Genomic DNA, 15,648 nt, shown 5'->3' with positions numbered 1-15,648 from the left:
AGCGTCCCAAGGCAGAAATTGATGAGCTTCTGGTGGCTCTGATAGCTGGTGGATAAGTTGTCATATTGCCACAGATTCTCCAACATTCGACAGCCTGAAGCACGTGTAAAGATTACAATATTGTATTAACGAATGAAAAAGGACTATGTTAAATGTTCTCGGTAGTGGGAACATTTTCCCTGTCACAGTTTCACCGCTAGCTATACACTTGCCTTCTTTAATACAAAGTTTTCCTTCTTAGATACCCTTAGAAAAGTCGTATCACACAACTTGACGGGTTCATGAAATTAACGGATTAACGTCACCTACATTATCTAGCATAGGAATGAATTTTTGCAAAGATAGAACCAGTCACTGTAGTTACTTTCTTCTGTTTTTCAATTTTGATAGTTTATACGTTAACAGAATATAAAGTCACAGAAACCAATTTTCGTTTTAAGTGTTGGAGGAATTGCTAAATATAAACAAGAGCTCGCCTAACAGGGCATAATACGTGCGATCGCAAGCAGAACGGGACAGGAGTGCATGCTTAGAATCAAGACATTGAACTGAAAGTAAATAATGTAAAAAACACAGGGGCGGAAATGGGGTATGAGGAGCTGCATGTGAATGAGGGATCCTAATATACAATAACAAACAAGCAAATTCGGTGAATTGGTATCCCCCGCCGAAAGGGTTTGTGGTGAGGAATGGCAAAAAGATATATCCGGCAAAAAGTTAAGGATGTTAATAAGAAGCAAATAATTTCATTAGTCAAAATCAATTTAACAGAAAACAAATGTTTAATTAAAGAGAACATAATAAATGTATGATACTTTGATCCTGACTAAAGAATTTATTTTGAATGGGATATGCTTACTGTAATAAGCTTAGCTTTTAAAATTAAATGCAGTTAATTGAAATGTGAGCTTGAAGTTTAACTGAAATGAAATATTGTCTTTGAGTGGTTTGGCACAAGGTGTTGCTGTTTTACTTGTACATTTGAACTTAAAAGATCAGATGTCCTTAAGAGAACATAGGTAAGATATCTTGAAGATGGCTGAGGGCAAGGTTTGTGCAGTCACAACTTAACATGTTGAAGGTTTGAACATTTAAAAAAAAAAAGGAATGGAAATATATATATCTATATATATTTATTTTTTTAGGGGGTGGGGGTGCAGGGGAACGGGAGAGGAAACAAAATTTCACATGCTGATTATAAATATTGATTGAAAATTAAAAATGAAAAAAAAAAAGGTAAAAGGGTGAAGTTGGAGTGTGTGTGGGGGGGGGGGGGGGGGCAGGGGATGCTTGATCAGTGGTGGGCATGACTGGGTGGAGAAGTGAGGTGGGGGAATGGTACAACTTGGAAGGTTTGAATAAAATCTAAAATAAGAAATGAAAAAAAAAAGTTTTTTTTTGGGAGGGGGAGGGGGTGGTACCAATGCAAGTGGGTGACCAGGTGTGGGTGCGCAACTTCACATGTTTATAATAAATGTTCACAGAAAAGAATGAAAGAAATTTAATGAAATTCTGCCAAATGGTAAGTTTGTTATGTACAAATATGTGGATTTTTAGACAATTAAAGGGAAATAACTCTGAAGTTACAAAAAGAAATCCGTACAAAACTGTCTGTGCACAACCACATAATAGTGCTCTAAATTCTGTTAAAGTTTCATAGTTCTAGGTCAAATATATCAAAAGTTATGATGCAGAAATTGCCATATCTATAGATCTATAGTACCCTATATAGTTAACACTAGAAACTTCTAAGGGCCATAACTCTGGTGTTACTTGGGCAATCTGTCTGAAACTTGATGGGCCCCATAAACTCATAGTGGTGAACATGTATATGAAGTTTGTTCGAAAAAAATCTAAAATAAGGAAAAAAATTTTTTTTTCGGGGGTGGGCGTTGGGGGATAGTGGGGGAGGTGTGTGATAAAGGTAAGGGGGTGACCAGGTGTGGGTACACAACTTCACATGTTTACAATAAATGTTCATGGAAAAGAATGAAAGAAATTTAATGAAATTCTACAAAATGGTAAGTTTGTTATGTTCAAATATGTGGATTTTTATACAATTAAAGGGCAATAACTCTTAATTTACAAATAAATCCAAATGAAATTGTGTGTACACAACCACATTATGGTGATCTAAATTCTGTTTAAGTTTCATAGTTCTAGGTCAAATATATCAAAAGTTATGATGCAGAAATTGCCATATTTATAGTACCCTATATAGTTAACACTAGAAACTTCTAAGGGCCATAACTCTTGTGTTACTTGGGCAATCTGACTGAAACCTGACGGGCCAAAAGAACTCATTGTGGTGAACATGTATATGAAGTTTTAAATAAATATTCCCAACCATTTCCTAGATATGGCTCCGGACGGACGGACGGAAAGACGGAAGGACGGACGGACGGAAGGACGGACGGACGGACAACGCCAAAACTATATCCCTCCGACTTTCGTCGGGGATAACAAGTGGGCCATGAAGGCCCTGTATCACTCACCTGACCTATTGACCTAAAGATTTCATGCAGACAAACATTCTGACAAAGTTTCATGCACATCATGAAAAATTCAGCCCCTATTGCATACACAAGGTTTTTCTTTGATTTAAACAGGTGACCTAGTTTTTGACCCCTAATGACCCAGATTCAAAATTGACTAAAGATAAATATTTTGACCAAGTTTCATAAAGATAGGGTCATAAACGTGGCCTCTAGAGTGTTATCAAGCTTTTCCCTTGATTTCCTAGATTTTAACCCCACATGACCCAGATTCGAACTTTACCTAGAGGTCATCAAGACAAACATTCTGACCAATTCTCATGAGTTTCAAACTTAAACTGTGGACTCTTATAGGGCTAACAAGATTTTTCTTTGATCTGGCCTAGTGACCTAGTTTTTGACCCCACATGACCCAGTTTCAAATTTAACCTAGAGATCATCAAGACAAACATTCTGGCCAAGTTTCGTAAAGACTGAGTCACAACTGTGGCCTCGAGAGTGTTCACAAGCTTTTCCTTTGATTTGACCGGGTGACCTAGTTACTGACCCCACATGACCCAGATTCAAACTTGACCTAGAGGTCATCGAGACAAATATTCAGGACCAATGCTCAGGAGTTTCAAACTTAAATTTTGGTCTCTAGAGTTTTAACAAGATTTTCCCTTTATCTGGCCTAGTGACATAGTTTTTGACCCCACATGACCCAGTTTCAAACTTGACCTAGAGAGCATTCTGACCAAGTTTCATAAAGATTAGGTCACAACTGTGACCTCTAGTGTGTTCACAAGGTAACTGTTGATGGACACAATGACTGGTCACAATAACTCACCTTGAGCACTTCATGCTCAAGTGAGCTAAAAACTGGATTTTTTTTTTTTTAACAAAGGACTATAATATTACTGTATGACATTTAAGGTAGTTCTGCACGTTTGCTAAACCGGAAGCGAGGGCGCAACATCATTTATCCGGAAAACGTAGAATAAAACCTGGATTCGGCGTACGGAAATGAAAACTAGAAATTGCTTTTGTAAAAAAGCGTATGTCTCCCCCAATGCAAAGTCCTATAGGCAAGAAGTCAATAGCGGTCAGGAGTGAAAGTCAAAGAGACACTGATGGTTGGCTGCAATAGGGATCATCTACTTGGCATGTCCAGTCAACCCGCTAAATATCAACACTCTTGGCCTAGTGGTTCTCAAGTCACTGTTCAGGCTCCTGTGACCTTGACCTTTGATCAAGTGACCTCAAAATAAATAGGGGTCATCTACTCTGCATGTCCAATCATCCTATTAAGTTTCAACATTCTAGGTCAAGCGGTTCTGAAGTTATTTTCCAGAAATGATTTTACATGACCAGGCCCCTGTGACCTTGACCTTTAATAGACTGACCCCAAAATCAATAGGGGTCATCTACTCTGCATGTTCAATCATCCTATGAGGTTTTAACATTCTGGGTCAAGTGGTTCTCAAGTTATTGATTGGAAATGGTTATCAATGTTCAGGCCCCTGTGACCTTGACCTTTAACGAAGTGACCCCAAAAACAGTAGGGGTCATTTACTGTGCATGACCAATCATCCTATGAAGTTTCAACATTCTGGATCAAGACGTTCTCAAGTTATTGACTGGAAACGGTTTTCCACGTAAAGACCCCTGTGACCTTGACCTTTAACTGAGTGACCCCAAAATCGTTAGGGGTCATCTACTTTGCATGGCCAATCATTCTATTAAGTTTCAACATTCTGGGTCAAGTGGTCTTCAAGTTACTGACCGGAAATGGCTTTCAATGTTCAGGCTCCTGTGACCTTGACATTTAACAGAGTGACCCCAAAATCGATAGGGGTCATCTACTTTGCATGTACAATCATCTTATAAAGTTTCAACATTCTGGATCAAGACGTTTTCAAGTTACTGACCATAAGTGGTTTTCAATGTTCAGGCCCCTGTGACCTTGACCTTTAACGGAATGACCCCCAAATCGATAGGAATCATCTAGTTTGCATGTACAATCATCCTATGAAGTTTCAACAATCTGGGTCAAGTGGTTCTCTAGTTATTGATTAGAAATGGTTTTCAATGTTCAGGCCCCTGTGACCTTGACCTTTGACGGAACGACCCCAAAATCGATCGGGGTCATCTACTCTTCATGACCAATCATCCTATGAAGTTTCAACATTCTGGGTCAAGTGGTTCTCTAGTTATTGATCGGAAACGGTTTTCCATGTTCAGGCCCCTGTGACCTTGACCTTTGATGGAGTGACCCCAAAATCTACAGCGGTCATCTACTCTTCATGACCAATCATCCTATGAAGATTCAACATTCTGGGTTGAGAGGTTCTCAAGTTATTGACTGGAAACGGTTTTCCATGTTCAGGCCCCTGTGACCTTGACCTTTGATGGAGTGACCCCAAAATCAATAGGGGTCATCTACTGTTCATGGTCAATCATCCTATGAAGTTTCAACATTCTGGGTCAAGTGGTTCACTAGTTATTGATTGGAAATGGTTTTCAATGTTCAGGCCCCTGTGACCTTGACCTTTGATGGAGTGACCCAAAAATCAACAGGGGTCATCTACTCTTCATGACCAATCATCCTATGAAGTTTCAACATTCTGGGTCAAGTGGTTCACTAGTTATTGATCGGAAATGGTTTTCAATGTTCAGGCCCCTGTGACCTTGACCTTTGATGGAGTGACCCCAAAATCAATAGGGGTCATCTACTCTTCATGACCAATCACCCTATGAAGTTTCAACATTCTGGGTCAAGTGGTTCACTAGTTATTGATAGGAAATGGTTTTCAATGTTCAGGCCCCTGTGACCTTGACCTTTGACAGAGTGACCCCAAAAACAATAGGGGTCGTCTACTCCATCAGCCCTGCCATCCTATGAAGTTTGAAGGTTTTAGGTCAAATGGTTCTCAAGTTATTGCTCGGAAATGAAGTGTGATGTACGGATGGATGAAAGGACGGACAGGGCAAAAACAATATGTCTCCTCCAGAGGGGAGGGGGGAGACATAATCATTTTATGAATACATGGCAACCTGTGAGTAAATTATGAGGGAACTGTTACTATCTTTCTAAAGTTGAAATATGAAATTAAAACATCTGACACAGTAAATAATTCAAAATAATGTCTTAAAATTAGCGTGGAATATTTGGTTCACTTTAATCATGGTCAAATATCTCAAAAATGAGCACATGGACCTATACATTTTATTTCACCACATTATAGGCCATATCTTTATTTACAACTGTGAAAAGTTTCACTAAAATCTACATTGTAGAAAATTTCTATTCGAAAATGTTATGAAAGTTAGGATTTTCCTATAGATTCCCATTATGAAAAATTGCGTGAGGTCCAAATATTTCAAATCAGTTTAGCAAACAATCAAGCACACGATCCTATCTTTTTCATTTGCTGAATTTTCTAAGAATATTATAAAGTTTTGAAAAATCAGATTTTAATCAAATTCTACATTGTAAAATAAATTTCGATCCGAATGTGCAGAACTACCTTAATTATAAATGTAGCACTGCATACACAATCAATTTACATATCAAGTAAAGTCACATATATTTGATGAGGCTTTTCTACATCTGAAGTAAATTTATTAAGATAAAATATTTTAGTGAAAGATGGACACTGGATTTTTCAAGTAAGATGTGATAAAATTAACAATACTTTCTTCATTTTTACATTTATTTAGCATATAATTATACAATAGTACAAAAAACATCAATTATTGCAGTGCTATCTGTCTGTTACTAATCTTCCTCTTTCTTCTAAAATAATTTCAACAATCGTGGAAACCTCAGCCATTGCACCTGCTCCTGAAAATTATAACACAGAGTACATGTATGAATATGCAACTGCAACAACTAGTGAACAGCTTTTCATACTAGTTAAATTATTCGAAATGTTAGCTCACCTAAACCAATATTTCAGGGTGATTTACAGTACAACTGAATGCTCTGTTGTCTTGCATCAAACATTTTTCTTTAAGTAACTCTTCATGGATATCCACTAAACTTTGTGACTAGCATTTTTCCCCATGGGCCTCTTTAGAAAATTGTTTAAACAGTTTCTATTTAACTGCCACTAAAGCATCAGTCAAATGACTTCTCATCTTCAGAATGATGTGTTTGTTTTGGGTTTACTGCCATTTTTAAACATGATTTCAGTTCTGTATTGGCGACCAGTTAATCTAACCAGTGCTGCTGGATTCTGTATGAGTACTAACCTGTTTTCTGTAAGCAACTGCCAACATTTTCACATGAATCACAGGTTGAGGATGAATGATTTCAGACATTATGTTTGTTATCACATCATCGCGGAAAACATACACCTAACCTAACACACAATCCCAGATCTGTTGATTTGCATTCTCCCTCTCGAGCTAAGCAGACACTGATGTTCAACAAAGTTGGTGTGAGAATTCTCAGAAGAAAGATAACATGTTTTATACCCCTAAAACAGAACTATCAGTTTTACACTCATCTAATTAACTTTGACAAGCTTTCTCAAAAAACATTTGTTTCAGGACAATTCAAAGTCAATTTGACAAGTGTCTTCTACTTGAAACAACATCAAAATGTTATTACACACGTGTATTCAGGGATCAGCCAAGAGGGAGACTTGGGAGAAATAGTCTCCTTAAGTTTCCAAACTTCACCCTGTTTTCAGCTGAGGGAGAAGTGGTTTTACATATAACTTATACAGGGACTTATGCTCAGGCTATTAACTTCTCCCGAAAAATAGACATGAACTTGCAACACTTCTCCCTGTTCCAGCCTTAAGTCCAGGCTGATCCCTGGTACTACCAAAATATTGTAGACAAGACATTGTATTATTTCAATCCCACAATGTCAAACAAATATTGTGATGAATACCTTTATCCCCACAAACAAGTGTCTTCTCTACAACCGGTATCTCTCGATAACCCCAACTCTCCAGTTTTTCTATTTGTTCATAGGTCAATGGATGTTCCCACATGTAAGTATTCATTGCCGGAGCAAAGAATAGCGGTTTCTTCAAATCCCATGCTCTTACTACACATGTCTGCAAAACAAAAGAACTTCCTTTAACATGTTTAAATGTACATAAAAAATATTTCTTGAAATCACTGATTTGTTATTGTCAAGTAAAAACTCCTAACAAGAGCACTTGAAAAAAATATTTGTATGGGACTAACTGTGTTGATTATATATAGTCAGATCAATTATTAATAAATGTTTTAAAGCGACAGATTTCCTGGTGCACATCAGGTTTTTATGAATTAAAACATATTGAAAAGATTATTTACATTTGTTGAATAAGTGCTACTTAAGTCAATCCTTTATGTAAAATCAGCTTCATTTTTTACAATGTGTAATGTTTTAGACCCTTTCTTCACAGATTTTACAGACTACTGGACAGGTTTAACTGATCTCTAGAACTCTCTGAAACAATTTATTTTCATTCTTTTTTTTTCAACAAAACTATTTACTAAGCACTGTTCACTTGTTTTTTTTATCAAGTAACTGGGTTTCTAGGGTATTTTGAACTCTACCGGTATGTGCATGCCCCAGTTCTATGTCTACGCCACACTCGGTTTTGCGTCTCAGCGTTGTAGATTTCGAATTCTCAAAGTTATTGAAGTTATAAAATGGTCATGTCCATGTTTTGATATTTGAATGTGTGCAACCACTTCATGTCCTGCCCCTCAATAACATAACATAAGTTGTTAATATTAATGAAAAGTAAAAAGGTTTAATGAATATTTTATGCTCATAATTATCATATAATTCTCAATACAGAGCAAAAAGTGACATCCACTTCTATTTCTCAAGAGCTTACTGATAAATTATTAAGTGCATTTGACTTAGAAGTGTACATGTAAATTCTACTTGCCAATAAATTATCACATATTCCGTTGGATATTTTGGCAAGAGTGTTTGCATCGAGAGGTGCTATCACCAATATATCAGCCCACTTCCTCAGGTCAATGTGAAGCACTGGATCTCCTCGTTTTGTCCATGCCTAAAATGGAGAAAACTTGTTCTCTTACATGAAGTGTTTTACTTTCATAACAATGAACTCAGTAAACAATTTAACATGTCATTACGTAATTAGTTTGAATGATAAGGAACCTAACACTGTGCTGATTAAAGATTTCTGAAGTCCTTGTTATACGTTATTTGCTAAATTTTAATTTCAGTTGCTAGGATTGTTGATGTGGAAAATCTAAAATATCATTTATTACATGAAAAGAATAAAATATTTTTTAAGTTAAAACAAGAGGGTCATGAAGACCCTGTATCGCTCACCTGACCTATCGACCTAAAGATCATCAAGATTAACATTCTGACCAAGTTTCATTAAGATATGGTCATAAATGTGGCCTCTAAAGTGTTAAATAGCTTTTCCTTCGATTTGACCCAGTGACCTAGTTTTTGACCAGACATGACCCAGATTCGAACTTGACCTAAAGATCACCAAGATTAACATTCTGACTAAGTTTCGTGAAGATACAGTCATAAATGTGGCCTCACGAGTGTTAACAAGCTTTTCCTTTGATCTGACCTAGTGACCTAGTTTTAGACCCACCTGACCCAGATTTAATCTTGACTTATAGATAATCAAGATTAACATTCTGACCAAGTTTCATTAAGATATGGTCATAAATGTGGCCTCTACAGTGTAAACTAGCTTTTCCTTTGATTTGACCTGGTGACCTAGTTTTTGATCCTACATGATCCAGATTCAAACTGGACCTTGAGATCATCAAGAATAACATTCTGACCAAGTTTCATGAAGATACATTCATAAATCTGGCCTCTACAGTGTTAACAAGCTTTTCCTTTGATTTGACCTGGTGACCTGTTTTTTTTACCCTGGACGACCCAATATCGAACTCGTCCAAGACTTTATTGAGGGTAACATTCTGACCAAGTTTCATTAGGATTGGGCCCAAAATTGTGACCTCTAGAGTGTTAACAAGCTTTTCCTTTGATTTGACCTGGTGACCTGGTTTTTGACCCCAGATGACCCAATATCGAACTTGTCCAAGATTTTTTTGAGGGTAACATTCTGACCAAATTTCATTACGTATGAGCCAAAATTGTGACCTCTAGAGTGTTAACAGTCAAATTGTTGACGATGGACGGACAACTGACGACGGACTGACGACTGAAGGACGACGGACATGGGGCGATCACTAAAGCTCACCTTTGAGCACTTTGCGCTCAGGTGAGCTAAAAATCTAGGGCAAGGAATTGTACATATTTTCTTGTAAGTATAGATAAATACATATAGCACAAGAAAATGAAAAAAACTTATAGATCAAGCTGCTTGTTTCTGAGAACATTTCATAACTTCCTTTTATCTAAAAACAAAATTCCAAATTTTATTACCCATCCTAAACATTTATTGATGAAGTAATCAGTCCACTGTATTTTACTAAGTTATCCACATTAATTAACAGTTGTTTGTAACATGAATGTGAATGTGCAAAAAGATGCACACTGGCAACACCTGGATACATACCATTCATACTGGTATCTGCATATATATTTAAACAAGAGGGTCATGATGACCCTGGATCGCTCACCTGAGTAATATGAGCTACATGTTTCAAATGTCAAACTGATGATTTTTAGAAATTTTTTGGAAGATTTTCCGATGTACAATCAAGTAACCCCTGGGGCGGGGCCAATTTTACCCCGGGGGTCATGATTTGAACAAAGTTTTTAGAAGTCTACTAGGCAATGTTACATATCAAATATCTAAGATCTAGGCCTTCTGGTTTATCTTTAGCAAATTTATGAAGATTTTCCTATGTACAATCAAGTAACCCCTAGGGCTGGGTCAATTTGACCCTGGAGGGTCAAGATTTGAACAAACTTTGTAGAGGTCCACTAGGCAATGCTACATGTCAAATATCTAAGCTCTAGGCCTTCTGGTTTATTTTAAGAAAATTTTAAAGATTTTTCTATGTACAATCAAGAAACCCCATGGGGCGGGGTTCAATTTGACCCCGGGGGTCAAGATTTGAACATATTTTGTAGAAGTCTACTAGGCAATGCTACATGTCAAATATCTAAGCTCGAGGCCTTCTGGTTTATTTTTTAAAAAAAATTGAAGATTTTCCTATGTAAAATCAAGTGACCCCTGGGGCAGGGTCATGATTTGAACAAATGTTGTAGAGGTCCACTAGGCAATGCTACATGTGACATATCTAAGCTCTAGGCCTTCTGGTTTACTTGTAGAAAATTATGAAGATTTTCCTATGTAATATCAAGTGACCACTAGGGCGGGGTCAATTTTGACCCAAGGGTCATGATTTGAACAACTTTAGTAGAGGTCCATTAGGCAATGCTACATGTCAAATATCTAAGCTCTAGGTCTTCTGGTTTTTGAGAAAAAGATTTTTTAAGATTTTCCTATGTAAAATCAAGTGACCCCTGGGGCGGGGTCAACTTTGACCCCGGGGGTCATGATTTGAACAAATTTTGTAGAGGTCCATTAGGCAATGCTACATGTGAAATATCTAAGCTCGAAGCCTTCTGGTTTATTTTTAGAAAATTTTTGAAGATTTTCCTATGTAAAATCAAGTGACCCCTGGGGTTGGGGTCAATTTTGACCCTGGGGTCATGATTTGAATAACTTTAGTAGATGTCCACTAGGCAATGCTACATGTCAAATATCTAGCCTCTAGGGTTTCTGCTTTTTGAGAAGAAGATTTTTTAAGATTTTCCTATGTAAAATCAAGTGACCCCTGGGGCGGGGTCAATTTTGACCCCAGGGTCATGATTTGAACAAATTTGGTAGAGGTCCACTATGCAATGCTTCACATCAAATATCTAAGCTCTAGGGCTTCTGGTTTCTGAGAAGAAGATTTTTAAAGTTTTTTCCTTTCGGTTGCCATGGCAACCAGAGTTCTGTATGGAATTCAATTCTTTGAACAATTTTGAAAGGGGGCCACCCAAGGATCATTCCTGTGAAGTTTGGTGTAATTCTGCTTAGTGGTTTTCAAGAAGATATTTTTAGAAATTGTTGACGCACGACGGACGACCCACAACGGACGACTGACGACGGACATCAAGCGGTCACAAAAGCTCACCTTGACACTTTGTGACAGGAGAGCTAAAAAAAAAAAATACTTACTTTCCATTCATCTGCATCAGTAAGGACAGGAATACTGAGTGTAGAACTGTCGAAGAAATGTAGAGCTCTGTCTGTTGTGACAACTTTCACTTCTATCTGTCAAAAAGAAAATAAAGAAAAATAGTTCTCCATACACTTCAAGTGAGAGTCCAAACAGATCTTGCTGGATAGAAAGTTCCATCCATATGAAGCCAGCACTGACCACACCACTAAATAGGTTGTTTCCATGCCAAGCTCTAAATGATTGATAATGTACTGAGCCACAGTACCGTGCATAGGCTAGGGAACTGGAATTTTATTTCTATGCATAAAGCTGCCGAAATTCACTTTGTTTCTATTGATAAGTATCATGCATGTTATTATCTTAATTAATTTCACCATGCCCTTGCATTAATCTGCGTTTACTGTGTCTCCAAAGTGTACCCGCCACATACTGTCTGCCACATTGGAATGATATAAACTAGTACGAATGAATGCGTGAAAACTACTTTGCCATTTTTAAATGTTATTTGCTTTAAACATGTACTATGTTTATATTATTTAAATGTAAAATTGTATTGTTTTGTATATATGCGTCATTAGATGTTTACGGATGTACAAAATAATATAACTGCCATTAAAGCTTCCAGCGGATTCTTTGATCACTTTAAATACTGGTTTGTAACACCTCGGCATTTCACATGCATCAGTTTTTTAATTGGATTAAAGGTTGCAAGTGATTAGCAAATTGAAAAAAAAACAACATGATTGTGATCAATACTTATTAATAGAAATTTAGCATTCGTGAATTCGTACTAGTTTATATCATTCCAATATGGCGGACAGTAAGCGGCGAGCACACTTTCGCAGACACAGTAAACGCAGATAAATGCAAGGGCATGTCTTGCTGAAATGGTAAAATTAATTCATCTACATCTACTGTGAACTGCCCAACAATCAATTCTGATTATAACTGGGAGAGGCATTGTCTGGGACAGACTGTTAAAAGAAGAGCAAGCTTATTAGGTGCAAAGTTAAAAAGAACTACAATTACTAAGATAACAAGAGCTGTCCGTAAGACAGCCAAGCTCGACTATTCGAAATATTGTCCCAGAAGCAGGAAAATATTACCCAAAAAGGTTAAATATCAAAAGAGTTTTAAGTTCAAAAGGGGGAATAATTTGACCAAAATGCATATCAGTTATGGGACTTGCTGCTCTTAACTAGTTTTATTACCTCGAGAGCACATGTGAAGTTTCAATTCAATATCTGCATTAGTTTTGGAGATAGAAACTTGCATGTAAAACGTTAACCAGAATTTTCAAAGTCCAAAAGGGGGCATAATTTGCTCAAAATACATGCCAGAGTTATGGGACTTGATCCAGTGAGGTTAGTAATTGATCTAGAAAAAGAAAAAATAAGTTTAAAATCTCTATGCCTTTTAGAAATAGCTGTATGTACATTGTACTTGCACGCAAAACTTTAACCAGAATTTTCTAAGTCCAAAAGGGGGCATAATTTGGCCAAAATGAAGGTCAGAGTTATGGGATTTGCTGCTATCAACTAGTTTTATAACCCCGAAGACACATGTGAAGTTTCAAATCAATATCTGCATTAGTTTTGGAGATAATAACTTGCATGTAAAACTTTAACAAAAATTTTCTAAGTCTAAAAGGGGGCATAATTTGCTCGAAAAACACGTCAGAGTTATGGGACTTGACCCAGTGAGGTTGGTAAGTGATCTAGAAAAAGAAAAAATAAGTTTCAAATCTATATGCCTTTTAGGAATAGCTGTATGTACTTGCACGCAAAACTTTAACCAGAATTTTCTAAGTCTAAAAGGGGGCATAATTTGGCCAAAATGAAGGTCAGAGTTATGGGACTTGCTGCTATCAACTAGTTTTATAACCCCGAAGACACATGTGAAGTTTCAAATTAATATCTGCATTAGTTTTGGAGATAGTAACTTGCATGTAAAACTTTAACTAAAATTTTCAAAGTCCAAAAGGGGGCATAATTTGCTCAAAATACATGTCAGAGTTATGGGACTTGACCCAGAGAGGTTGGTAAGTGATCTAGAAAAAGAAAAAATAAGTTTCAAAGCTATATGCCTTTAATTGATGGCTGTATGTACTTGCATGCAAAAACTTAACCAAGGTGTGACGCCGACGCCAGGGTGAGTAGAATAGCTAGACTATTCTTCGAATAGTCGAGCTAAAAACATAGATATAGATTAGAAAGTTACAGTTGCCAGCCTCTCAGTGAATAGAATCAAACTGGGGCTGGACTGTATATATGTAGGGGGAGACCATTCCAAGAACAGATTGTTCTTGGAAAAATGGAGTTTGAATGGTACTGCGTGTGAGATCAAGTAGTTCAGGTTTGTTGTAGGTGTGAGGTGGTTATGGTCAACTGCAATAAGACTGTACCTTATCTTAAAAAATACAATAAGGGAATTTTTTATGCGGCGTTGTTCAAGGGATTGCCAGTTGAGATCATTAAGCATTTGGGTTAAGATAATAACATGCATGATACTTACCAAAAGAAACAAAGGAATTTCGGCAACTTTATGCATAGAAATAAAATTCCGGTTCCCTAGGCTATGCATGGTACTTGGCTAGAGAACCGGTTCTGGACAAATAAGTTTGCTGTTTAGGGAACCAATTCCGTTTCTCTAGACACTGCCTTTTGAAGACGTCATTGTTTAATTTTAAAACAAATTCTTCATTGTAGAAAAAATTGCAAAACTACCTTTATTGCTTTTGAAATAGTGTCGCTCACTGTTTCATAAAGCGATGTTAAACAGAACAGAAAGTTAACTATACTGTGCAGTTTGTCCGAACATAATTATATCCGGATATATATCATCCCATCAAATTCTAATATCTGCCAAATTCCATTGTCATATATGAACGACGTTTCAAAATATGCGAAGTTTACCTTTTCTTGCAATAATCGAGCTACTATTTCAGGAATTTTAAGAGCAGCTACACTTCCAGTACAACAAATTAAAACATTTATCTTTTTGTTGTCCATTAATGGTTTGCTTGATTATCAATAAGGTTAGAGACCACCAACATTTCCCCATAGACAACAAATAATTATTATTATAAAAAAATAATAATAAAAACAAAGCGTACATAGTAATATTAATATTAATAATACGATTGTATTGTACATAAATATTCACTGTGCGGTACTGGATTATATATTAGTGTGGTGGTGGATTTATTCGCACGATTCATTACGTCACTACGGCGGTTCTTCCAGACGGGAGGTATTGATCAAAAGATTACAGATATGGCGTGTTCGGCCTTCCATAAATCGAAACATGTTATATCTTATCACGTTTTATTCAAGAACTATCTTATTTCCACCAAAATAACAAACTAAAATCATTGAGTATTTTGGTGTGAATGATATGACCTCCTGTTTTTACATCACTGACATGACGTCATTGGTAAGTTTTCTAATGAGATTTTAGTTTCGCTGGAAACAACAAGTGAGACTGTGGGCCAAGTATGCACTCTTCCAGTCATAAAGACGTGTTCAGTGGAGTACAGTTTAATGACAGGCTGCGAAAACTATGGCCAGTGTGAACAAATGTAACAAATATTGTCAAAGTGTTCAATAAAATACCTTAAGTTTTACCCATTATTAAAATGGTTAAATTTAAAAAAAAGAAACAACAACTAGAATGTGTCTGTAGGATGTGCCCCCCCCCACCCCCACTGGTACATTTGTCATAAATGAGGGCCTGCCAATAATTCAAATGTTTGCAGTCTTAACGGGGTATAGCCTCAACAATCATTTTATGAAAAGGATTCATTATTCTAGGCCCTTTACTTTTTGAGCTATGAGCATCACAACCAAAAGATCCACTATTTTGGTTATTTCACGGGCCATAACTCGAGATCTGTAATAAAAGCTAAGATTCTCAAGAGGAATGCCAAGTGTGCAAGTTCACATCGCGATAAAGACTCCAGCAAGGTTTCCTGAATTTACATCTGATACTTCTTGAGCTAGGCACATAA

The 15,648-nt window shown here is 36.8% G+C and overlaps 1 protein-coding gene across 1 annotated transcript; it reads right to left on the bottom strand.

Moving 5' to 3' along the window:
* Positions 1 to 6,172: 6,172 nt before the first annotated feature.
* On the bottom strand, positions 6,173 to 14,693 carry LOC123565593 (phosphopantothenoylcysteine decarboxylase-like). Its single transcript, XM_045359451.2, has 5 exons — positions 14,555 to 14,693; positions 11,636 to 11,731; positions 8,381 to 8,509; positions 7,381 to 7,549; positions 6,173 to 6,321 (listed from the first exon to the last, which is right to left on the bottom strand). Exons 1-5 carry the CDS (start codon positions 14,648 to 14,650, stop codon positions 6,242 to 6,244), a joined length of 570 nt encoding a protein of 189 aa, XP_045215386.1. The 5' UTR covers positions 14,651 to 14,693; the 3' UTR covers positions 6,173 to 6,241.
* Between the last annotated feature and the right edge of the window lie 955 nt (positions 14,694 to 15,648).

This window comes from Mercenaria mercenaria, chromosome 8 (genome assembly GCF_021730395.1).
Source record: "Mercenaria mercenaria strain notata chromosome 8, MADL_Memer_1, whole genome shotgun sequence".
Taxonomy (NCBI): Eukaryota; Metazoa; Mollusca; class Bivalvia; order Venerida; family Veneridae; genus Mercenaria; species Mercenaria mercenaria.
Note: the sequence above shows the minus strand (reverse complement) of the source record. Positions and strands in the feature narration are given on the sequence as shown.